Here is a 24,132-nt window from a genome sequence, read left to right on the forward strand (position 1 = left end):
TGTCGGATATATCCGGGTTTGGCAGTTTGAAATGATTTTCAGGATGTCGCTCAATGGGTAGACAATGGCAAAACGAAATATACGCGTGACCCTCTGTACATTCTAAAATCGACCGATCAAGAAGTACATTAAATAGAATCTGATGTATTCAGGCAATCACGAGAGCCTCTCTCAACGTAACAGACTCGATTTTTAATTAGCAAAGATCAAAAGTTACACGCGAAAGCTTGCCTCGGAAATGCTGGTCTAAATTTTTTTATCGTTGACATTACAGGTACGACCAAGACAGTATTTTGTAACCAAGATCAGTGCTGAGTTGTCAGGAAGAAAACGTTCGGAAGGAAGATTGCTGCAAAGAGGTTTGTCATGTTGTTTTGGTACTTGCTGTGAATAACAACAACAAAAGAAGAAAATATGTCGGCCTGGCTTTGAGTAAGCCGACATTAATCTTTCGCAGAGCAGCGACTGATTATCGTCTGGTTTTACGGACCAAAGCAATTCATTATCCATGTATATAGAACTACTCTATATTGTATCTTCGTTGCATGCGTCGCTAAGGGTGTGACACTGTTGAGGAAAGATGGAGAAGAGGCACATGTACACGCACGTCAGGTGCAACACATGTGAAACAGCATCTGCAGCCTATGAAAATTTTCTACTTCTTCTAAAAGTATTCATTGAAACATTATGTTTAGGCCAGGCAAAACTGAGTTCATTAGAAAACAACCAAAAGAATGTTGCATTGGCAGTATTGCTTGTTTGAAGATGTATTTACCTACTTTGATGGCCGACGTCGACGTGTCACTCCATCTTCGAATGCAACACTTTGTCGCATGATGCCTTTACTGGTTTGAAAAATAGTTATAAGTGATTTGTTTACATAGTTTTGTTTGCTTTCATGAAATGAAATTTATACGGATTTCATTAATGTTTAGGAACTCCAAGATTGTCATTGTTGTGATGCCATGTTATGTCACTTCATTTCTTTTTACAATGGTTATGTGTCTATTTTGAAAATTTTGCCGTCTTGTTTTTTTTTGTGTGTTGCTAAAATCCAATCATTCTGTATCTGTATTTGTATCTATGTTGCCGGTATAACCGCTCTTCGGCGTAACACACCAGCTTCGCAGGCACGCGGCGTGGCAGCAGCTGGTTCTATCACACTGAACAATCCGCCACGTCTTACTTTTGCACATCTATCTGCTAGCGTTCTTTAAAACTATCCAGAGAAGATGCCTGGTGATTGTGTGCTTGGTGATCACAAATTCAACTCTAATTGTTCTCACTTCTGGAAAAATATTCTGGAATATTTGAATACATCAATCCTAGCTTGGTAACTCTGGTACTTTAAGTCATGGTTGTTTCAAATTCTTGTTCTTTTTTTGAGCTGGTTTTTTTAAAAGATGCTTATCAGTCGGTACGTCCACCAGTTCATTGTCAGTTGTGCCACACACTACAGAAGCATGAATGCGATCCATTCATCCTTTCTTGAGTTATCTTCTTGACCAAAAGACAAACAGACAATAGCTGCCTGATATTCTTCATGGAGCTTACTATTTGATTATACTTCTTTTATTCGATGTATTACATAACTTTTCTTACAAATTTATTGTAGTAAATTTTTCATACCGTATAGAAGAAGAGTATGAGCTACATACTCTTTTCCTTCATGCACATGTTTAATCGGTTATTTTTCGAAATATGTTATGCATGTTCCTTGTTGTGCAACTAAAAAAATGTTTTATTGGTAATATGGTATTTGCATTGCATTCGAATTGATTGATAAATTATCAAAATAAGTGATAAATTGTTTGTTTGTTTGTTTATTTATTCAGTTTGCACATACAAAATGATAATAGATACAGAAGAGAATAAAATATAAAACAGGTGCAGGAGGAGGGAGAAAACCTTAACGGTTTATGCTGTGCCCTCCTCCTCTACGCTTATACAAAATGTATGATCAATGAAATCATAATTAACAAAGAAAGAACTAGCACATGTTATAATAATGCAAAAGAAGTACGATCAGTGAAATCAATAAATAACAAACATAAGTAACTAACACAATCATATATTATAATAATAAAACAAAAGATGTATGATCAGTGAATCAATAAATAACAAGGAGAAGTAACTAACACAGTCATATGTTACAGTAATACAAAAAAAAATGTGTGATCAATGAAATCAAATGATAATAGCAATATGAATTAAGATAGGATAAATATTTCTATAAGGGGCTAGGGTGGTTTATGAGATATGTTTTCAGGGCACTTTTAAATGTAAGGAGGGAAGAAGTGTTTTTGATATTTATAGGAAGACTGTTCCAGATTGTGGCACATCTGTATTTTACGGTGGACTGCGCTAATGATGTTCGAAAGAGAGGGATATGGAGTAGATTTCTTTGCCTGGTATGATAATTGTGTACATGTGAATTAGGGTTTAGGAAAGTTTTAAACATATCGGGGAGATTGTTTGAAAGACAGTTAAACGTGAATATACTAATTTGCAGCTTATTTATATCAAACACATTCAATACTTTCAATTTTAGAAAATATTATTTCATATATTATTTTATTCTTTCTTTCTTTCTCCTGTCAAATATTCAAATCGAATCATATCCGTCGTTCCTGGACCGAATGACTTGAAATTTGGCACAATGGTAGAGTGGGTCAATACCCTCGGGTGCTTTTTTTTCATATCTGCCTTTAAAATGATTTTATTATTGTTTTTTTGCAATTTCTATGTACATTTTGGCCCCCTGTACTCTGGTTTACAGTTTAATTTGGTACAGAGGTGCCTTGATTATATGACCACAAAGATTCAATAACAGTTTTGGCATACGGTACAACAAAATGCTTAATTTTGCAATTTTTGCCATTTTTTGCTATAAAAAGGACATTTTTGGCTCCTGTAGTGTCATCTTCATATGCGCATATGGATTCAATAACATTTTATGGCATACACTGCAACAAAATGCTTAATTCTGGGCTTTTTTGGGTCATTGTTTGACCAAAAACGTACGCTTTTGGCTCCTGTTTCCTAGTCTTACAACCAAATGACCTAAATTTTGGTAGAAAGGTGCACTAGATATTTATTCAAATTACCCATGTATAATATCTGGCATAAGCCACTACAAAATGATATATTTGACGATTTTTGTTGTAATTTTTCACTTGCCAGAGGGGTCGTTGACCTCCCACCTGAAGACAGCATGTGCACATGTCTATATACTAGTAACTTGATTAAAAAGGCAACTAATCACGTAACCTGAATCAACATCCCAAAGGTAATTTGGCAGCCAATCAGTAAGCCTGGTGTTATCTGGAAGAGTCCATTCTGGCACGGATTGCCCAAACATTAACACAAGGGGTGTTACCCAGTAACCAAACAAGAACAAGAACGGAGGGGTACAATTTTTTTTTAAAATTCATCTTTGGACTGTTGATTATATAAAGTCTCTCAGTGGGAGTATTTTTGAACTGGTCTATTTTGCAAGTTTACATGTGGTGTACTGGAAGAGTCCATTCTTGCACGGAGATGGGCATTTTTTTTAAATTCGTTTTTGGACTTTGGTGATTATGTCAAAGTGTTTCAGTGTGATTATTTTTGGACTGGTCTATTTTGCAATTTTACATGGGGTGTGCTGGAAGAGTCCATTCTTACATGGAGGGGGATTTTTTGGACTTTGGTGATTACGTCTAAGGCCAATTTTAGCGGATGTATTTTTGGACTGCACCATCCAACATAGGGGCATCAGAATTTTCTAGTAAATCAGATATGTTAGACCATATAGTACATTTTACTTCCTGTATACTGTATAGGCGGAGTTCCCTGGGGAAAAATTTTGTTGGGAAATACGGCGTCGTTGAAAATAGTCTCTTAACTATACATTTCAATGGGGGCGAGAAACTGGGGTGTGCCCCTAAATGTTCCATTTTCGAGCAGGAGTTATTTGAGACACTTAAATGTTGCATGGGGAAAGGTATGGCTGAAATATGCTGTATTTGCTCCTAAGCAAATGTCGGCCTTTCTAGTATTCTTACTTTTATCATAACTTGATTTTTCAAAATTTGAAAGTCTTGATAGTATGTAGAACTTAAAATCTATGTGCTCTGGATTTTAACCCTCAAACACCCGAGTGGGGTCCATTTGGACCCCAGGCGTACATTTTGAAGTGCCATTTGAACATTTTTGATCTGAAGAAAAATCCTTCCGTGACTTTGTCAGTCAATATGTCTTATACCTTCTCCTACGTTTTCGCAAAGATTGGTACAATAATGTGGAAATTATAAAGAAAGTTTGTGTACAGTCCCTCTGGGGTCCAAACGGACCCCAGCAAAAATGTGCAGTTTTTAAAACAAACTTTGGAGGCTAACTCCTTAACCACTTACAGTATGACTACCAAACTTTCAGACAATAATGAGAATGTAAACCTAAATCATCACAAAAATTTCTGTGTCATAAACATGTAATGTTGACGACATTATGACGTCATTTGCCTAATCAGGGCGGCCATCTTGGATTTTGACCAATGACGTCATGAAATTAGCATAAATTATAAATTTTTAGTCATGAAAATTACATTGAATTTCATAGAATTTAATTGTTGTCAGAAAACAGGTGTAGTTTACCAAGAAAACCTTGTTTATATTGAAATTGTCAAATTTTGGCAAAAATATGCTTGTTAGAATATGGTTGCCATGGCAACCCCCAAAAATGATAAACTTACTTTATTGACAAAAAACTTTTGCAAACAATATTTTGTGATAAATAACCAAGTTTCGTAACTTTAGCTGTAGCCGTTCATGAGTTATGCGACATAAATGTTGCTAAGGGCCTCAAAATTCCCCTATCTGGTCGGAATAGGTTTAGTGCAAAACGTGGTCCTTCTGAACTTTTGCATAAATTATGATAATGAGTTGGAATTAGCAACACCTTAACATCTCAAAACCTTCCTCTTACATTGACGAAGCAATGTATATACAATGATCGCCGATAAGAAATGGTACTGAGATTTTATGAACAAAACATTTTGGGGTCCATTTGGACCCCACTCGGTCATTTTAGTCGCAAAAAAAGGTCGGGTGCTTGAGGATTAAACAAATTCGATGTGACTGTAATGCGTTTTGAAATGCAACTAAACTGAAGAGTGTAACTCCACTTGATTCACAGAAAATGGCAAACAAGCTGAAGACACTGGTTCTCGTACTCCTGGCTTTTGATGGAAGACATTCTTGGATGTTTGAGGATCCCCAACTTTCATGGCTTGATATCTGCAAGACAGACAGGTGTTCATCAGAGTGTAATTGTCGACATAGATACCTCAGTAGTGTTCCTCAGGACATGCCTACAACCATGACTATTTTTTACTTACGGGACAATGAAATCACAGGCTTGTACCCGTCTGACTTCTCAAGATATGTTAGGTTAAGAAGGTTGCATTTAAAAAACAACCGGATTGACACAATTAGAGAGCAGACATTTTCGAAGCTGTCTGAGCTCCGATATATAAATCTGTCGCAGAACAAGTTAAAATATATTCATCCTGGTACATTTGCAGGTCTATGTAAGCTCCAAGGCATCAAGCTTGAATGTAACCAGATAACTGATATTGACCCTGATACATTCTCAAATTTACCTGAGCTTATTGGATTGGTTTTGTCGTATAACGTGATAACAAGCATTCGTCCGGGTATATTTACAAATCTACCGAAGCTGGGCGAGTGCTATCTTTACCATAACCAAATAACTGATATCAAGTCTGGCACGTTCTCAGATTTACCAGAACTCAGGTATCTGTGGTTGAATTCTAACAAGATACGTGTAGTTGAACTTGGGGCATTCTCTAACCTACCAAAGCTCAAACAAATACACCTGGAACGAAACCTCCTCACGAGCATTGACCCGGGTACATTTTCAAATTTGGCAAGCCTTCATATTGTGGGACTGTCGGAAAACCCTTGGAACTGTGACTGTAAAATGGCAGATGTCAAGAAAGCGATAACTGAGTCGCATCCCCCCTACCCTGATTCTTCAGTATTCAAGTCCAAAATCACTTGTGAACAACCTATTGACCACAAAGGCAAAATGCTTGATGTTATTCCTGAAGAAAAAATCTGTGTAAAACCAAAGATTGTGAAATTTGAAAACAAAAAAGGCGGCAAGCTTTTGCAGGGAGAAACTCTCCCTTTGGTCTGTGAAGCTACAGGCTTACCTAAACCAGTTATCACAATCGTCCTTCCGTCTGGACTGACTCCTAAGCCTTCTGTTAAGTCAGGAGGGAGAAAGATTGCTACCTTAACCATATCAGATGTTACTGCATTTGACGCCGGTCAGTACATCTGTATTGCAACCAACGCAGGTGGCTCTACATCAGAAAAACTGTATGTTGATGTGATACCCGAAAAACCAAAGATTGTGAGATTTGAAAATAAAAAAGGCCGCACACTGATGCAGGGAGAAACTCTGCATTTGGTCTGTGAAGCTTCAAGTTTACCTAAACCAAATATAACAATCGTCCTCCCATCCGGACTGACTCGTATGCCTATTGTTAAGTCAGGAGCCATAAATATTGTTACCCTTACTATAGGACTTGCTTCTGCAGTAAATGCTGGTCAGTACACCTGTATTGCAACCAACGCAGGGGGCTCTATATCTCAAAAACTGTATGTTGAGGTAGAAACCCCAACATCGGCTATGCCAGGCGTATCCAACGGTACAACGGAAAAATTTGATGTCACAACTTTGACATCTACCGCACAGCATGGCGGTATGGTATTCAAATATTCAACGACATCTGACCAACAGTTTGTTGATGTAGAAACGCCAACATCGGTCATGTCTGCTGTATCCATTGGTACAACAGAGATCTCCGATGCCATAGCTTCGACATCCACGCACGTGCAAACTTTTAGTACGAGGTTACAAAAACCAACCATTGTAAAGTTTAAGACACAGGGGGAAACTCAATGTTTGGTCTGTGAAGCTACAGGTATACCTCCTCCAAATATCATTGTCACCCTTCCTAGTGGAAGAGTGACTATGGGAGTGAATGGTACCATCACTATAACTAACGTCAGTGCAGCAGGTGTCGGTCTGTACACGTGCATTGCGTTAAATCCTGTCGGCTCGGCTTCGGCCACAGTGTTTGTTGATGCCCAAACCGAGGCGTCTGTTCCGCCATCTTTCAATGTTCCATTTTCAGTGTCAATTCCAGTGTCACCCGCTTTTCCGGGTCAACCCTCAGCTTTGCCATTTGTTATTGGTCTTGGCACATGCCTTGGCGTTATTTTCATTACCTGTCTGTTTGGTGCATTTTATTGGACTCAAATGAAGAAAAGACCCCTAGCGAATTTAGCACGGGCAGTTGATCCTCCAAATAAAGACGACATGAGAAACAGTTCCAACAATAGCTCTGTAAGTCAAGGTCCAAACCCAGACACATCCTTACGTGCTGAAGGTCCAAACGAAGAAATGAATATGTCTGAGAATGTACATGAGAACCCAGAATCTCTCGCGGCCATTAGTTCCTGTATGACTAACAATGGTAACGATGGCCATGAAGTCCAACCTGGTCCTACTGAAGATGTTGTAGGTCCTAAACTGAAATCAGGATTGGCACTCAATGCCAAATCATCCCCCAAACCATTGGCAGTACATGAACTAGTAAACATCGTGTATGGAAAGGATGAGGCTTGCTATGAGGTTAATGATGCTATTCCTCATGTCATTTGTGAGAATACTAAAAAAGACGACGCAGTTTTAACTGCTTCTGGGCAAGTTGTTTACAACATTGAAGATGAGGGTGCAGTATCTACTGCGTCACAGTATATCTACAAGAATGACAATAATACGTCTCTAAATTCTAAGATGATTTACGGGCATAACGACGGGAAAACAGAAATTGCTGTTTCTCAATCTATCTATGAGAATAATGACTAAAAAAGCTACTTTGGAAGCCAATATGATCTTGAGTGAACACTTACTACCATTAGAAAACATGAAAATTACCGTCAAGACAAATAAATTCAACTTTACAGTTGGAAATATTTCTACTCTCTCAACTGCCCCATGAAGAGAACTAAAGGTTCCAATCGCAGAACCTGAGTAAAGTGGAAACCTTTTTCCTTAAAGAGGACAGTTTATTATTATTAAAAATGTATTAGAAGCAGTTGGTTTTTCTTGGAGGAGGGGGGGGGGGAATTCGGCCCAGAACTACATATACGTAAATGGATTGTCAACAAGCAAGGAACAATGACCGGGATCGCTTAACTGCCAAATCAACGAAGTTCGGCTTTCTCTTTGCGGCCCTGCAGCCTAAACGGAATATTAGACCCCCTCATCTTGACAAGTGTAAACTCGCCTAATCCATTTAATGTGTAGGCGAGACTGTCCAGTGTCATCATGTGATGGTATGCCCGCGCTAACAAAATGAAAAAAAAAATACATAGTAAAACCTCGTATCTCGGATAGGACGTTACATGTAGGTCCCGTGTTAGGGGAGATCCACACCTCGAACAAGTTAAAGATCCCACCACCCGTATAGTAAAGAGGAGGGGTTCTTCCCGGTGTGAGTGGTTCAAATAAATCTGTCCTCATATGCAGCATGCACTGGGTAGTACAATCCTGGTGTGTTACGCCATGAGGCGGTTTACCAGGTATGCAAAGCAAACAAACAAAGCAAAAAAAATGCAACAATAGATTCCAGCATCAGCAGTTCTTTGTTCCTATTGAAATAGATTTTTTGTGAAAGAGCTGGCCACGCAATCTAAGATAATGGTGAGGTTGAAATGGTGGTTTGTAAGAAACAGAAAAAGAACCACATTAGCACAGTTGCCAATTCTAGTAAAAAAAGGAGAGCGAGAAGATTAGGATAAAGCACAACAGAAATGACATCGCTGACGAGCTGAGCGGCTGTAGTAGCCTGTAGTACAGTACAAATACAGATTGAACAACAGTCCTGGTGTCGTTCCACAACTTGCAAAAAAACCCTGCCCAGATGAATACAATAAACCAGTATAGAGGTTTATAGGACTGTTACGTCATACAAAGTGTGACACTAAATGAAGACCTAGTGTTGCCATAACTTTGCCTTCTTGGCCAGATGTTCTTCATAATCGTTTATGTGTACCAATGTGTAGCGTGACTTCGATGTCTTATCTATTGTCTCTACCTTTCATATATGAATTGAATACTTGATTTTTGTTATGCTCTTGAATAAGTTGTTGTGTGATCTACTTATCCAGAATGGTTGTTTACTACTTTCTGTTATATTTTTGTGAATTTATCATTCATTCAATTCTATGCTTAGCCTACTGATTATTTTTTGGGATCTTGATTTGCTATGATTTTTCAAGGGCTCCTTCGGAAATCAGTTACCAAATTAACTGAAGAGACGATCCTAAATTTTCATAAATGAATAAAAAGAGTCACTTGTAACTTTGTAAACATGTCTTAGCAAGGACTTCACTGCTGCAAACTTCAAGGGGCAGTAGTATAATGAAGTTAATAGCTTACGTTCATGAGCCGGACTTATAATGCTAAATCTGGACATTATTTGGTATTACTATGGTCTTATGTTCAAGAGATTGACTAAATTGTAAGTCTTTGTTTACAACATGTAAAAGTATTGGATTTATGTGCTATTATACATTGAATTACCGTACAGTTGTAGACAACAAAAGAATACATGTGAATGATGCATAGGGTTTCCTCATGTGATTTGACTGCTATGTGTACTAGAAATTAGAAATGTTTTCAATCAGTAATATGTATGGAAATCTGAATCTAACAGGAATTCAAGCATTATTTGGCACTCAGTGTAAATACACAAGTATCTATTGACCCTATATTAGTAAGTGGTGTGCTAGACGTTATGCCTTCAAGATAAAAAAAAAAATTGGACGAAGGTGTTCAGAATGTCGTTGGACACAATAACTGTTTTGTGGTTGAAATTGTTAGCAAATGTGACAAAGAGGCTTCTTTGGGAAATAGTATGAGTGACACAATGTTTTTTTTACCTGTTTCACACTTAGGCACCGACATGTTATTATATAATATCTATCTATTTTCATTCATCTATTTCAGGACGCGTCTTTATCTATTTATTCTTGATTTATTTAGTTTTACATTTCTGAAAGGATTGACATAACAGGTGATTACCACCTTATACTGCAAAAAAGATTGTCAGTGAGAGAAGGTGTGTTTTGTACTATGTATGTGTAATGATATATTTTTCTTTGATATATTGGGACTTATATTATACAAGCTGTACCACTGTTATTTTGTTCTGGCCCTTATCTCTTTCCTTATGACTTACATGCCGAGTTGACATGCTCAGAAAATAAACAAAGATCCAAAATTACCTTGAAATTGACATAGCACTTAAACTAGGGTTTACACGTGCGTATATTTTCTAGTGCGTATTAGGTCCGTTGGGCATACTTAGCCTCTACCACGCTCTACAGGTCACTGGAAAAATAGTAAAAATTGGACAATTATAGACAGATAAGATGTCAAACGAGTTAGATGGCCGAGGAGCATAGTTTGCGACCAGCTAACTCGTTTGGCATATTTATCCGTCTATATTTTCCAACTACCTGTCGAAACTGGAAGAGACTCCCATACGGACCTCATACGCACTTGAAAATATACGCACGTGTGAACTCACCTTAACCGTGAGGGAAATTGAAACAAATTTGCCAACTGACACGATTGCAGTAACTGCACACAGACACGCACAAACACGCACACACAAACGCGAATAGAGACATTATAATACGAAGAAAACATGCATTTACCGAACAACACAATAACTGAAACAGTTTAATTTAATGTCAACAAAATTGTACATTGTAGTAGTAAAGTCGTCTATCGTGGGGTTTACGGAAAAGCCTGGGCCCAGGAGCTGGGCTGGCTAGCCTGAAAGACTACCTTTTCTGGGCCCCAAGGCTATGCATGGGGGTTAGCCTGTAGCTGAAGTTTTTCCTTAGTAAAAACTGGGTCAGTGACAATTCCAGCTGTGGGTGGGATGGGGAAAGGTAACAGTTGATCATATTGCTGGGGCCGCTTGCAAAGAACAACTCATCCAAGACTGGAAGAAAACAATCATAAACTAAATTCCAACAACCAGCATCCACAGTTCTTTGACATATGAACACAGTATGTTCTCTTTGGTTATACTTCCAGTCAGGCCTAATAAGTACAGAAAGGATTGTTGGGCCTCTTATGAAATTTCCTTGCTAATTGTGGAAAAACTGGGTCAGTGGTAACATTAACCCAAGACAACAGTTGGTCCCCTAGGATGAGGGCTGTTTGCCAAAACATCAAATCTGAAACAGATGTCCCAACCATCAAGTGTCAGTTAGCATTAAGATGCAGGAATGGATGTATGTTACGTGTTTTTATGTGTCAACCTGTATGTTTGTTAATGCCCCATGCTCTGCTAGGTCCAATACCTTGCCACTCACCTTGCCACTACTGAGGGGGAAGGGGTTGTATATGATGTGTACTGTTGTTTGTGTTATCTGTTTCTCTCATGCAGGACCATAACTGATAGCCACTATAAGTATTGTAGGAATGACTGGCAGTTATCATAGTCGAAGGAAAAGTAAATACACTAAGCCTGGGGGTTACTGTACTGGATGTTGATTGTTCAAATTTTGCTGTAATTGTAAACCAAACCCAATCCCCATAGATATGACCAAACTGTGGCCTTCTGTCCAATGCACCCTGCATGCAATGAAATTGTCGGTTACCCAACTTTAAAAAAAATCCATTATGGGCCCAAACCCCATCCATAGCCTTGGGGCCCAAAAAGGGTGGCCTGGCTAGCCTGCAGGCTAGCCTACTGGGCCCAGGCTTTTCCGTAAACCCGTCTATCGTATCATTATACACTTACAGTCTTTGTCATGTGAGACAGTTTCATAGACGTACGTGTATAATACTCATTCATACATAGTAAAAATATGAACCCCCCATCCCCTGCAACAAATACATGTACATCCAATGCCTACGACAATGTTCACCATTATAAACAATTGGATGGTGATAGTATTAACCCTAACCCTAATGTGGCCCTATCCATGATCCCACAGGTGTATCATCTAAAGCATATGTTGGCAGTGTGGGGGTTAACAATCAGGATTCTCGACTACGTTAAATATAGAACATGTTTTACTATTGTATCTTGAATCGTAATTTCGGCTGTGCACATGTGATACAATGCAAATCGCTTGCATAACTACAATTATTACCATCACTTGCTAAGTATCAAAATATTAACAAGCTGAATAATCAATATAATCTGTGTTCAACAATGATGACAAAAACGTGATGAAACTGTTAACAGATTTCATTTTAGACTTCTGGTATCCTATTCAGAAAATCCATCCTTTTGAAAAGATCCCAATATATAAACATGTCAAATTCAAACACCATACAATGTTTCTCAATGCTTTCTGGTGGAAATAACTTAATTCTATAAACAAAGATACAAAGCATATTCAAGTGCAAGTGTTTTTGGTAAAGTAAGGCCATGATAATTTCCTGATTTGAATGATATTCCGAGGCACATTAATTTTCATCCATTAAGATAAAAAAGTTTTCAATCACACTGAAATATGAATTGCACCGAGCGGCTGTAAAATCAGCACAAATACGCCGGAAAGTTAGGGAAAACGGGTAACTATATAATACAATACCAAAGTAAATTCCCAAGTCATTTGTTTAACCTTCCTGACCACTTAAATTTCATTTTAGTAAATGATGGCAATTTTTTTTTTTTGGGGGGGGGAGGTTTCCTTACCTTTCACCTGGATATCTTCAAGACTTAAATCTGATTCAGGTATGTCAGGTGATTCACACAACGTAAGGGGACAGAATCCCTCAAACGCCTATTAAAGGCGGTTGCCTCTATACTGTACACAGATATTTTAGCTACTAGTAGATGCCTTTTGTTGTGATGTTGTCCGTCTACGTATGCAAAGTTTCACATCAGTGTGTTTAGCTATATGGCTAGATGAAAAACATGCGCAATCTGTTCGGATTCCTCGCGTATGTAAGGTTTCTGACCGGTGTGTTTTTCCTTTTTTTTTTACAATGGTTGTCCACAGTAGATTTCTTTGCTGCAAAATAGTCACACAGGTCATACTGGTAAGGTTTTCCATCGTTTGAGTTCTCATATGTTGGGATGAGTGGCACTTTTGAGTTGCTTTGTATTAAGACCACACACGTAGGCCTTTACATTGTTGTGTTGCATTGTCTAAGATGCCTCCTCAAAGTGCATTTTCGTGCTGCAGAATAGTCACACTGGTCACACTTGAAAGGTTTTTCACCTGTATGGGTTCTCATGTGGTTGGATAAGACAGACCTTTGAGTTGCCCTGTATCCACACTCCCCACACATGTAGGGCTTCTCACTGCTATGTATTAGTTGATGTTTCTTCAAACTGGATTTCAGTGCAGCAGAATAGTCACACTGGTCACACTTGTATGGTTTTTCACCGGTATGAGTTCTCATATGTCCAGATAAATTACACCTATTAGTTGCCCTGTACCCACACTCCCCACACATGTAGGGCTTTTCACCAGTGTGTTGTTTTAGATGTTGGTTTAAAGTGGCCTTCACCGCAGCAGAATAATCACACTTGTCACACTTGTAGGGTTTTTCTCCAGTATGTGTTCTCATATGTTCGAAGAAATGACACTTCCGAGCTGTCCTGTACCCACACTCTCCACACATGAAGGGTTTGTCACCGGTGTGTTTCGTTCGATGATAACGCAAATCGCTTTTCTTTGCTGCTGCAAAGTCACACTGATCACACTTGTAGGGTTTTTCTCCTGTATGAGTTCTCATATGTCGGGATAAAGTAGACTTATGAGCTGCTCTATACCCGCACTCTCCACACATGTAGGGCTTGTCATTGGTGTTTGCTTCCGGTTGACTTACTATGGGCTGTTCTTTGGTCTTGCTTGCATCACTGTCACCTAAAACTCCAGTGGGATACCAATCATGGAAGGTCTTTGGAACAGCAGTAGGAGACCCATAGACAATGTCTGCCTCTGCCATGTCTTACCTAGTGGGTTAAAAAAAACAACACCAATTCAACTTAAAACGATAGCATTTGGAAGTAAATATATGCAATCAATCATTAAAAAAAACTAGCAAGCTTTTCTCTCAGCACTACCACTGGAATGTGCGAAAGTGATCGGCAGCACTGATTGTCAGAATATTTGAAAGCACTGGATTTTATACAGAACTGAAACAGTTCAGTCAAAACTGGGTCCAGCGCTCACAAGAGGGACGTCCAGCACTCAGTGACTGAGAAAGTTTCAGCTCTGGAAATCCAGTGCTTACAAATATTCTACATGGGAAACTGTGTGAACATGAGAACAAAAGTAAGCTACTTCAAATGCCTCATGGATATAGTACTTATTTGTTGTTTTCCTGCAACTACCTGTTGTTTAAAAGAAGTAAAAAGAAGCACGCTTTTGCCACACAGATAAAGTAACTCAGTTCGGTTGTCCAGTTGTAAATGCCTATTGTTTTCAGAATTAAAAAAAAAAAAAAAACAGCATAAAGACGACTTTACTGCATCCACCAAAGTCACAATAAGGTCATCTGGCATGAACGAACTTCTTTTAACAGCACCAAAAAGTCATTACACGGAATTTGACACGACAAAAAGTACAGTTACTTTTGTATGGTCAACCAAGGAGGTTAAAAAAACCTCCTTGCTACAGCAAAAGAGAGAGAAAGAATACAGAATACATATTGCAATTCTACTAATCAAACAATATAAGATACTAATTAAACAATATAGGAAGACCTCTATACAATCAAGTGGGGCTAAACTAATGTTCGCAGATCCCAACCCCCACCCCCACCCCAACACTAACACACACGAATACGGACATGTTTTGAGCGCAGTAAATACACAATCTGCAGGGGCGGATCCAGGATTTTGCAAAGGGGGGGCGCATATTCTGTTATAGCTGACTGGTCGTGGCCGAAGGCCAGGAATGCGCAGCGTAGCTGCGCGGGGGGAGAGCACGAGAGGGGGGGAACCCCCCTCTCGTTGGGGGGGTTTGGGGGGTCTCCCCCAAGAACTTTTTAAAATATAGCGGCTCTCTGGTGCATTTTAGAGCCATTTCTGTCCAAAAATGACCAACGAATCAACACTGATTTTTAGAGCGGAACAAATATGATAAACGAACGAACACTGATTTTTATAGTTAGCAATCTCACATTTAACAATCATATGGTCATCAAAGATCCATTCTCAATTTCCTTTATTGTACATTCTCGGAGTAAGTTGTCTACGTTTAGCGGAGATATATCGTCAGTTTGACACGGTCTGACATTGAATTTTTACTCCTGACATTTACCGTCACAGTATGAATGAATGAATGTTTAATATTGTATCTTGCGTCGCTCAGCCCACATGGGCTAATGGGGCACCAAAATAACAAATATAATAACCTAGAGTCAGATGGAACATAAGTGATAGATGACGAAAGCAGAATAATTTTGAACACAGAAAAGGGTATTTATTACATAGAGTGGTGTTCAACAGCGAAATAACAAATAACACAGCAAGTACGACACTAACATTCGAAAACTATGTCAGTATCGGTGAGATCACCCAACATCACAAAGTCGCTATACGCTAACGTACGGTACCCATCAAGGTGAGACATGCTGTACAACATCACAAAGTCGCTATACCCTAACGTACCCACCAAGGTGAGACATGCTGTACAACATCACAGAGTCGGCGCTATACGCTAACGTACCCATCAAGGTGAGACATGCTGTACAACATCACAGAGTCGCTATACCCTAACGTACCCACCAAGGTGAGACATGCTGTACAACATCACAGAGTCGGCGCTATACGCTAACGTACCCACCAAGGTGAGACATGCTGTACAACATCACAGAGTCGCTATACCCTAACGTACCCACCAAGGTGAGACATGCTGTACAACATCACAGAGTCGCTATACGCTAACGTACCCATCAAGGTGAGACATGCTGTACAACATCACAGAGTCGCCATACGCTAACGTACCCACCAAGGTGAGACATGCTGTACAACATCACAGAGTCGGCGCTATACGCTAACGTACCCACCAAGGTGAGACATGCTGTACAACATCACAGAGTCGCTATACGCTAACGTACCCATCAAGGTGAGACATGCTGTACAACATCACTGAACCGCTCTACACTAATGATAACGGAGAGCTATAGAGGTAATACAACATCACATAGCCGCTCTACACTAACGGTGAGCTATACAAACTACAGAACCACTCTACACTAATGCACTCTGTTTCTTTTTACTCTGCTAGTGGGTTGATGAACATCATTCTGCGTGGATGCCCTGTAGCGTAGATATCTATGATTCTGTTATAATCAAGCGGAATGTCCCTGTGGACAAAGAGGAGTATCAGCGCGTTGAGGCGATCCTCACCCATGGTGCTCCTGTACACATCCTTGATGTACCTGAGTGCGGAATTTGCTCTTTCTACTCCAGCAGTGGTCACTGGCGTCAGCATCAGGAGTTGCAACATCATACACACATTGGGGAAGATTGCTGGGTTGCTGTATTGATGGCTGATGGTTGCGTCAAGTGAGTCTGGCTTTTCAGTAACAATTACACCTTGCCACTGTGCCTTCCACAGACGAAGCTCCTGTTGTAAAGATAGCGGAGATGGTAGGTCCGGTTCATAGTATTCGCGTAGCTGCTGGATGTGGTCTTGTTGAAGGCTGTGTACGTTTGACGGGATGAGCATAAGAGCGCGACAAGCATGGGCTGTTAGCTGTGGGAAGCGTGATGTAAGCTGCTCCACCATACCGTCCACAAAAGGCACAAAGATTGACCTTCTGAAGTAAACTTCAGGCGTGTCGGCCTCAACATTGCACCTTTGGGTCTGTCGTCTACACCGACGCGGCACTTCCATGTCTTGGCCAAGCCTCTGCGCCATCTCGCTTGCACTTAGGTACACTTGATGGAACTCCTCATCAGCTCTCTCTCTGATGGACCGCAACTCTTTGCGAACAAGGTCCACTTGTTCGTACGCTTTGATTATGTCCATCGTGCTTCCTTGTAGAAGAGTACTGAGAGATTTTGTGTAGCCAAAGATGTACAGAGCACACTCGAAGGCACACAGGAACGCAGGCCTCTTCAGTTGAGACAATAACCCACCTGCTTCCGTGCGTGCTTTTGCGTCCCATCCCTCCTCTGATGTGATTGCTTCCAGACAATCCGTGAGGGGCTCGTGAAGTTCGTGGAAGTCCTCCAGGCAGGTGTGCTTCTCTACCCAGCGTGTCTCGCACATCGGCTTGACTTTGGTTTTCAGGAGTTGTGTACGGCCGGCGGCACGCCTTTCTTCGTTCTCATTCTCAACGGCCTTTTCCAGCTCTCGTGTTCTTTTGGGTGAGTACTTGAAGAAGATGCCCACTGCCTTCAGAGTTTCCATCATGCAGTGGATATCCTGTACCTTGCAGGCTTTGCAAAGGGCCAGGTTGAGATCATGGCTTGCACAGTGGAAGTACGGTGCTCTGGTGGCGATCTCCTTGAAGTTTGCAGCGCAGCCATTCCGTACTCCCGCCATGTTCCCAGCACCATCGAAACACTGCGCCCTGCAGTTTGCTGGGTCCAGGTTCACCCCGGCGAGGTCAGCAGCGATCGTATCGCACAGGGCTCTTCCTGTTATCTTCTCACACTCTGAAAACATGAGCAACCTTTCCACAGGTTTTTGATCTTTTGTGTAGCGAACTAGTAGGCCCAACTGCTCCCAGTTGCTTACGTCAGTAACCTCGTCCGCCATAATGCCATAGTGTGGACCGAAAGGTTGGCTAGTTATGTCCTTTACAATTGTCTCTAGAATGTATTGTTTAATACATTCTAGGAGCTGATTCTGTGACGTTTTTGAAATGTAGGTTGCATTGCGTGCGCATGTCTCCAGGTGCTCTGCAAGTGCCACGTCTCCAGCATCCACCCTTAACTGTAGTAATGCGTGGAAATTCCCTTTGTTAGATAAGGGGTCCGCTGTACTATCGTCACGGTGTCCGCGAAGGGCGAATCCTTGCCGGCCACATACCTCCAGGCACTTGATGACTGAAAGGAGAAAAGCGCGGTTCTTCTTTGTGCGATTAATCGACTCCGATGTCATGGACAGGTCAATACGACGCCCTGGATTCTGCATTGTGTCCTTAAACGCCTTCATCCTCGCTTCTGAGTTTCGGTGGTTCTCCAAGAGTCCATGGACTTGCAGATCGTTTTTAGCGTCCTTCCAGTTTCTAAACGGCCGCTTCACTAGAAGGGTGGGTTGTTCACGCGTTGAAGAGGTGGGAAACAAAACACAGGGGAGACAGTACAGACCATCCTGTTCTGTAGAGTAGGACACGAACTCGAATGTCTCTAACCATTCCCTCTGGCAGTACCTGTTCATGATACCACTCTTCCTGCGACTATCTTTGTACGCTCTAGCAGGGAACTTAAATCCAGGTGGGGGACACCTTTCCTGGATAAGCCGGTGTTTTGTGACATCATTAACGTTGCCCTTCGTGAAATTGGATATGTCCCGGCGGTCTCCACTAGCGGAATCGGGTAGGGACACAGAGCCAGACTTCTTGTGGGACTGGTCACCACTGGCCTGGGGGTCGGGCTGGACTGTGCCGGACGTCTTGTGGGACTGGTCACCACTGGCCTGGGGGTCGGGCTGGACTGTGCCGGACGTCTTGTGGGACTGGTCACCACTGGTCTGGGGGTTGGGCTGGACTGTGCCGGACGTCTTGTTGGACTGGTCACCACTGGCCTGGGGGTCGGGCTGGACTGTGCCGGACTTCTTGTGGGACTGGTCACCACTGGCCTGGGGGTCGGACTGGACTGTGCCGGACGTCTTGTGGGACTGGTCACCACTGGCCTGGAGGTCGGGCTGGACTGTGCCGGACTTCTTGTGGGACTGGTCACCACTGGCCTGGGGGTCGGACTGGACTGTGCCGGACTTCTTGTGGGACTGGTCACCGCTGGCCTGGGGGTCGGACTGGACTGTGCCGGACTTCTTGTGGGACTGGTCACCACTGGCCTGGGGGTCGGGCTGGACTGTGCCGGACTTCTTGTGGGACTGGTCACCACTGGCCTGGGAGTCGGGCTGGACTGTGCCGGACTTCTTGTGGGACTGGTCACCACTGGCCTGGGGGTTGGACTGGACTGTGCCGGACTTCTTGTGGGACTGGTCACCACTGGCCTGGGGGTCGGGCTGGACTGTGCCGGACTTCTTGTGGGACTGGTCACCACTGGCCTGGGGGTCGGGCTGGACTGTGCCGGACGTCTTGTGGGACTGGTCACCACTGGCCTGGGGGTCGGGCTGGACTGTGCCGGACGTCTTGTGGGACTGGTCACCACTGGCCTGGGAGTCGGGCTGGACTGTGCCGGACTTCTTGTGGGACTGGTCACCACTGGCCTGGGGGTTGGACTGGACTGTGCCGGACTTCTTGTGGGACTGGTCACCACTGGCCTGGGGGTCGGACTGGACTGTGCCGGACTTCTTGTGGGACTGGTCACCACTGGTCTGGGGGTCGGACTGGACTGTGCCGGACGTCTTGTGGGACTGGTCACCGCTGGCCTGGGGGTTGGACTGGACTGTGCCGGACTTCTTGTGGGACTGGTCACCACTGGCCTGGGGGTTGGACTGGACTGTGCCGGACTTCTTGTGGGACTGGTCACCACTGGCCTGGGGGTCGGACTGGACTGTGCCGGACGTCTTGTGGGACTGGTCACCGCTGGCCTGGGGGTCGGGCTGGACTGTGCCGGACGTCCTGTGGGACTGGTCACCACTGGCCTGGGGGTCGGGCTGGGAGCCTGAGCCGGAGGATGCACCTTTACATACATTTTTGGGTGCGGCTGCAGCACCAAAAAATCTATGTAAGTCTGCTTGATTCGTCCCTTTTCTCTTTCGTCTAGATGCCATAGTCCGTCTATGTACTCTTTGATGGACTCTCTGGAAAAGTACAATTATATTGTTTACTTCTCAGTCTGTTGGTTGCCATGCTAAATCATCTGCTGGTTTCCCGCCAGGCTCATCTGGAGCGCGTTATTGTTTCGGGCGACCGTCACTGTCTAATTACTGTTATTTCGTTACCCCACTCCCGGCTGTGGCACTCATGTACACGTGTGTGAACTGGTCGTTACAAAACGTACACTAGCAAATTAGCCGGTTTATTGTAACTTACCATAACTTACCTATTAAGAAAAAGACGTGACGGTTTGACATTTCTTGAGTAAGTCTGAATATCATAATTATTCTTGTACTGGGTGTTAAACTTCTGGTAACAGTAGCAGGAATATTACATATACAGAGAACATATGAGGGCGAAGCCACATCTCGTTTTGTTGTGTGCTAAATCATCAGAAAATATAACTTACTTGATAAGTCGATTCGTTCTTGCTTTTACTCTGTTTGTTGTGTGCCGATTGCTGGAGGTCTCTATCTCATGATTCCGACGTGACCGTCCCCGAGGTCGGTCCAGCTCCAGAATGACGGTCCTGGAATTTTACCCGCTGATTTCCGGCACGCTCATCTGGAGCGCGTTACTTGACAAAATAACCGGACTGTCACTGTTTCAGAGGCCTCGTTACGATCGCACAGTCACTGGCACGTGTGATAGTACTGCAGATGCAATCTGCCACCTCGCGGGGGACTCGCTAGCCTGAAATTTTGTCCTTCATCTCAAATTTGTGTGACGTTAGATTTCTACTGAAAATATTTTCCCCGTCGCCATTGTAGTTATGTCCCCATGACAGTATTATTGAATGTTTGCAACTTGTATACAAGATACATGTCTGTATCATATGTTGTATTTTATCGGCAAAGAAATTAGAAAACAAACGGTAAGTTTGGGGCAACAAAACTTTATTACATGTCGACGTCCTACGACAAATACATGTAGTATACACAAGCGCACACACAGAATAACTGCAAGTCGACCCCTGTCATGAATGTATTCAAGCTTTCCACCTATCACCAACGGGAGGAACTTTCTCAAACCACCGCTTGAGGACTGAAACCAATACTCAATAAGTTCATCAAAACATGGACTTACCTTGTAAGTAACAATTTTTATACAACCAAGACAGGGATTACTGGGCAACACAATGATGTTATCACTTCCAAACCGAGCGACGCATAACTTTACGTCGACCCAGTCACTGTCTCATTGCATTGGATCTATTAACCACACTGTGACGGTGACGTACCGCTACCATTAACAGTTCTACCTACGTACCATTAGTAGTAAAGTACCAACGCATTTCTATCTTTCGTCAATTGGGTGCCTTTGTACCGCCCCGCCTTCAACCACCCTGCCACGCCCTAGCACTTTCATGTACAACTACAAAAGGCAATCCAACTGATATTGCGAGATCTCCAACTAGGCAACCTTTGTTCCCTACCAGGCTGGTTTCGTCTCTGCCAGGCGTTAGAAATGATTAACATGTATATCAGAATCACAAGGGATAGGACATCGTCGAGTTTTTGTTGAATTTTGGTTCCTAAGTTCACCGACAGCGCCCAGACAGTCTATAGGCAGATCGGTTGCCTCCGAGTTTTACACGAATGAGTTCCGATCGAGCCCGAAGGACGTATCCGAGTATGACACGAGTGGGCGTCGGAGGCCCCGAAGATGAACGAAGCCGAGCGAGCGAACTCCGAAGACCGGCGGGAGTATTGCCACAACAGTCTGGCTATGCCCGCAAAGACCGACGCAATAAGGAAGTAAAACCGAGAGGAGTGCGCCTTGGCATTGTTTGCAAGCGGCTTTGTATTATCGACGCCACGCTGCAACTTTCGCTATTTTTTTGGATTTCTTTGTGAAATGCCTTTTTTCTGTGGTCCGAATTTTTTTTCGGGGTCCAGCCAAAGGGGGGGCGCGCGCCGGGTGCGCCCCCCCCTGAATCCGCGCCTGATCTGCGTCTATTTTTACCTGCTTACAACAGCATTACAGTCTTTACATACCTGTCACACTCTGCAGATATGCTTTGCACCTAAAAACACGTTTAACTGGTAAAACAAAGCAAGGACAAGAACAAAACTATTCCGCGTGTTTTTAGCGTCCTCCTGGCTTGGGTTGGCTCCCGTGACCTCTGAACCAAAATGGCGCCGGCGAGCCGGCAAATCTAATATGTCGCCCTAAAGTATAACGCATGCCATAGAAATGACCCATACCTCCTATGGTTCATGATAATGCAGTGATTTTTAGTGTTTTTCTCGTGCTTACCTGCTACCGCTGTTGACTATTACCTCCGCACAATCGTCCTGCAAGCGCCTGTCTGAAGCAGCAAGAGGTGAAAGGTGACCGCTACTGTGGGGTGAAATGTCATTGAAAGTGCCCGCTTACCCACTCAGTGTGAAGCACGCAATGCTTTATAGTACATGTATTTGTAGTAGACAGGTTTATTTCTAAAGAGCAACAAAGAACGACATAGATTGAAAGCTTCTTTGCAGCATTGAAGCTGGATTGCAATGCTTTACTATTACAGGAGTTTCCCTATATACATGTATTATATATCATATAGCCAGAATAATGGATAATATGTACACACATTAAGATAATTTAGCTACTATTAGACGATTTCTGTTTTTGAGTTCTTCTTCCATCCCCTACGCATTCAGGTTTTTTATCAGTTTTAATTACACATATATAGTGCTATCATACTGGTACGCTATCTGCTCAGATAAAGTTTTCTTTAATATAATAGTCAGTTTCTTTTACAAAGGTTGTCCTATACATATTTGGTTACTAAAGAATAGTTATGCTTGTCACAATTCTAGGGTTTTTCTCCTCTATGAATCGTTGTTGTTAGGCAAGGTAGACTTCCGACCTGTCCTGTATCCACATTCCCCAAACATGTATGGTTTTTAATTAGTTTCTGTGTTGTCTTAGATGCTGGTCCAAATATCCTTTCTTTGTTGCAGAATAGTCACATTGGTCACACTTGTAGGGTTTTTGTCCTGTATGTGTTCTCATATGTTGAGATAAGTGAGATTTATGAGCTGCCCTATACCCACACTCTCCACACATGTATGGCTTGTCACCTGTGTGCATGGCTAGATGTTTGTTCAAGTTGGACTTATATGTAGCAGAATAGTCACACTGGTCACACTTGTAGGGTCTTTCACCGGTATGAATCCTCATAAGTTGTGACAAGTAAGCCTTCTTAGCTGTCTTGTAGCCACACATTCCACACATGTAGGGTTTCTCACCGGTGTGTTTGGCTAGATGTTGGTCCAAACTGCGTTTTTGTGCAGCAGAATAGTCACACTGGTCACACTTGTAGGATTTTCCACCGGTATGAGTTCTCATATGTTCAAAGAAATGAGACTTCCAAGCTGCCCTATACCCACACTCACCACACACGTAGGACTTGTCACCAGTGTGTTTTGCTAGATGTTGGTTCAAGTTAGATTTCTGTGCAGCAGAATAGTCACACTGGTCACACTTGTAGCCAGGTCTTTCAATGGTATGAGTCCTAATATGTTGTGACAAGTGAGACTTCTTTGCTATTTTTTGTTTGGGACTTGTTTGGGTGATTATTTTTTAATTGGTAGGTAGCTGTGTAAAAGCATAGTAAGATGTGTAAGTTTTGGCCACCTAGGGGTTTCGCAGGGGCGTTGAAAGTAATTCTTGTTTTAGGTTTTGAGAAGGAATAATGCAAGAAGGGGTTGGTGGATGTTAATAACTGTAGGTATGCAGACAGCTTACGTAATGATGTACATAATTGTCTACTTGTAATGCAAATTAGGTGGTAATTTGCATCATACAATAGGTATGTGTAGAAACCTTTTATAGGGCGTGTCTGTGAACAGTCCAGCTGCGTAAGACCATGACAGATTGATCTGATTTTTGGTATGTGGGTAGTTCTTGAGAAGGAGATGAAACGTACGAGGTGTTTTTTTCGTCTAGTGGCTTCTGACGGTTTTGCAGGGGATGTTTGTACGTGGAAAATGGGTTTTACAGTGGGTATTGCGCAATAGTCCTATATTTAGGTGATTACGTCATGCCGATGCCAGGATGGGATGCAGTTGTGCATGGACTTACCCCGTCCCCACAGGAAGTGAT

General features: G+C 42.3%; 3 protein-coding genes across 4 annotated transcripts; all 3 read right to left on the reverse strand.

Moving 5' to 3' along the window:
* Positions 1 to 12,756: 12,756 nt before the first annotated feature.
* Positions 12,757 to 22,311, reverse strand: LOC118404209 (zinc finger protein 525-like). Of its 2 annotated transcripts, none has more exons than XM_035803239.1 (2): positions 22,291 to 22,311; positions 12,757 to 14,077 (listed from the first exon to the last, which is right to left on the reverse strand). In XM_035803239.1, the coding sequence occupies exon 2, from the start codon at positions 14,068 to 14,070 to the stop codon at positions 13,243 to 13,245; it is 828 nt and encodes a 275-aa protein (XP_035659132.1). In that variant the 5' UTR covers positions 14,071 to 14,077; positions 22,291 to 22,311; the 3' UTR covers positions 12,757 to 13,242. The 2 variants fall into 2 exon arrangements, with proteins under 2 accessions (XP_035659132.1, XP_035659131.1); XM_035803238.1 differs by lacking the exon at positions 22,291 to 22,311 and adding an exon at positions 22,029 to 22,187.
* LOC118404988 (52 kDa repressor of the inhibitor of the protein kinase-like) lies at positions 16,347 to 18,464 on the reverse strand. The gene has a single exon (XM_035804389.1). It carries the CDS (start codon positions 18,462 to 18,464, stop codon positions 16,347 to 16,349), a length of 2,118 nt encoding a protein of 705 aa, XP_035660282.1.
* On the reverse strand, positions 18,461 to 19,985 carry LOC118404989 (paternally-expressed gene 3 protein-like). Its single transcript, XM_035804390.1, has 2 exons — positions 19,472 to 19,985; positions 18,461 to 19,419 (listed from the first exon to the last, which is right to left on the reverse strand). Exons 1-2 carry the CDS (start codon positions 19,983 to 19,985, stop codon positions 18,461 to 18,463), a joined length of 1,473 nt encoding a protein of 490 aa, XP_035660283.1.
* Positions 22,312 to 24,132: the final 1,821 nt, after the last annotated feature.

Source organism: Branchiostoma floridae, chromosome 17, assembly GCF_000003815.2.
Source record: "Branchiostoma floridae strain S238N-H82 chromosome 17, Bfl_VNyyK, whole genome shotgun sequence".
Lineage (NCBI taxonomy): Eukaryota > Metazoa > Chordata > Leptocardii > Amphioxiformes > Branchiostomatidae > Branchiostoma > Branchiostoma floridae.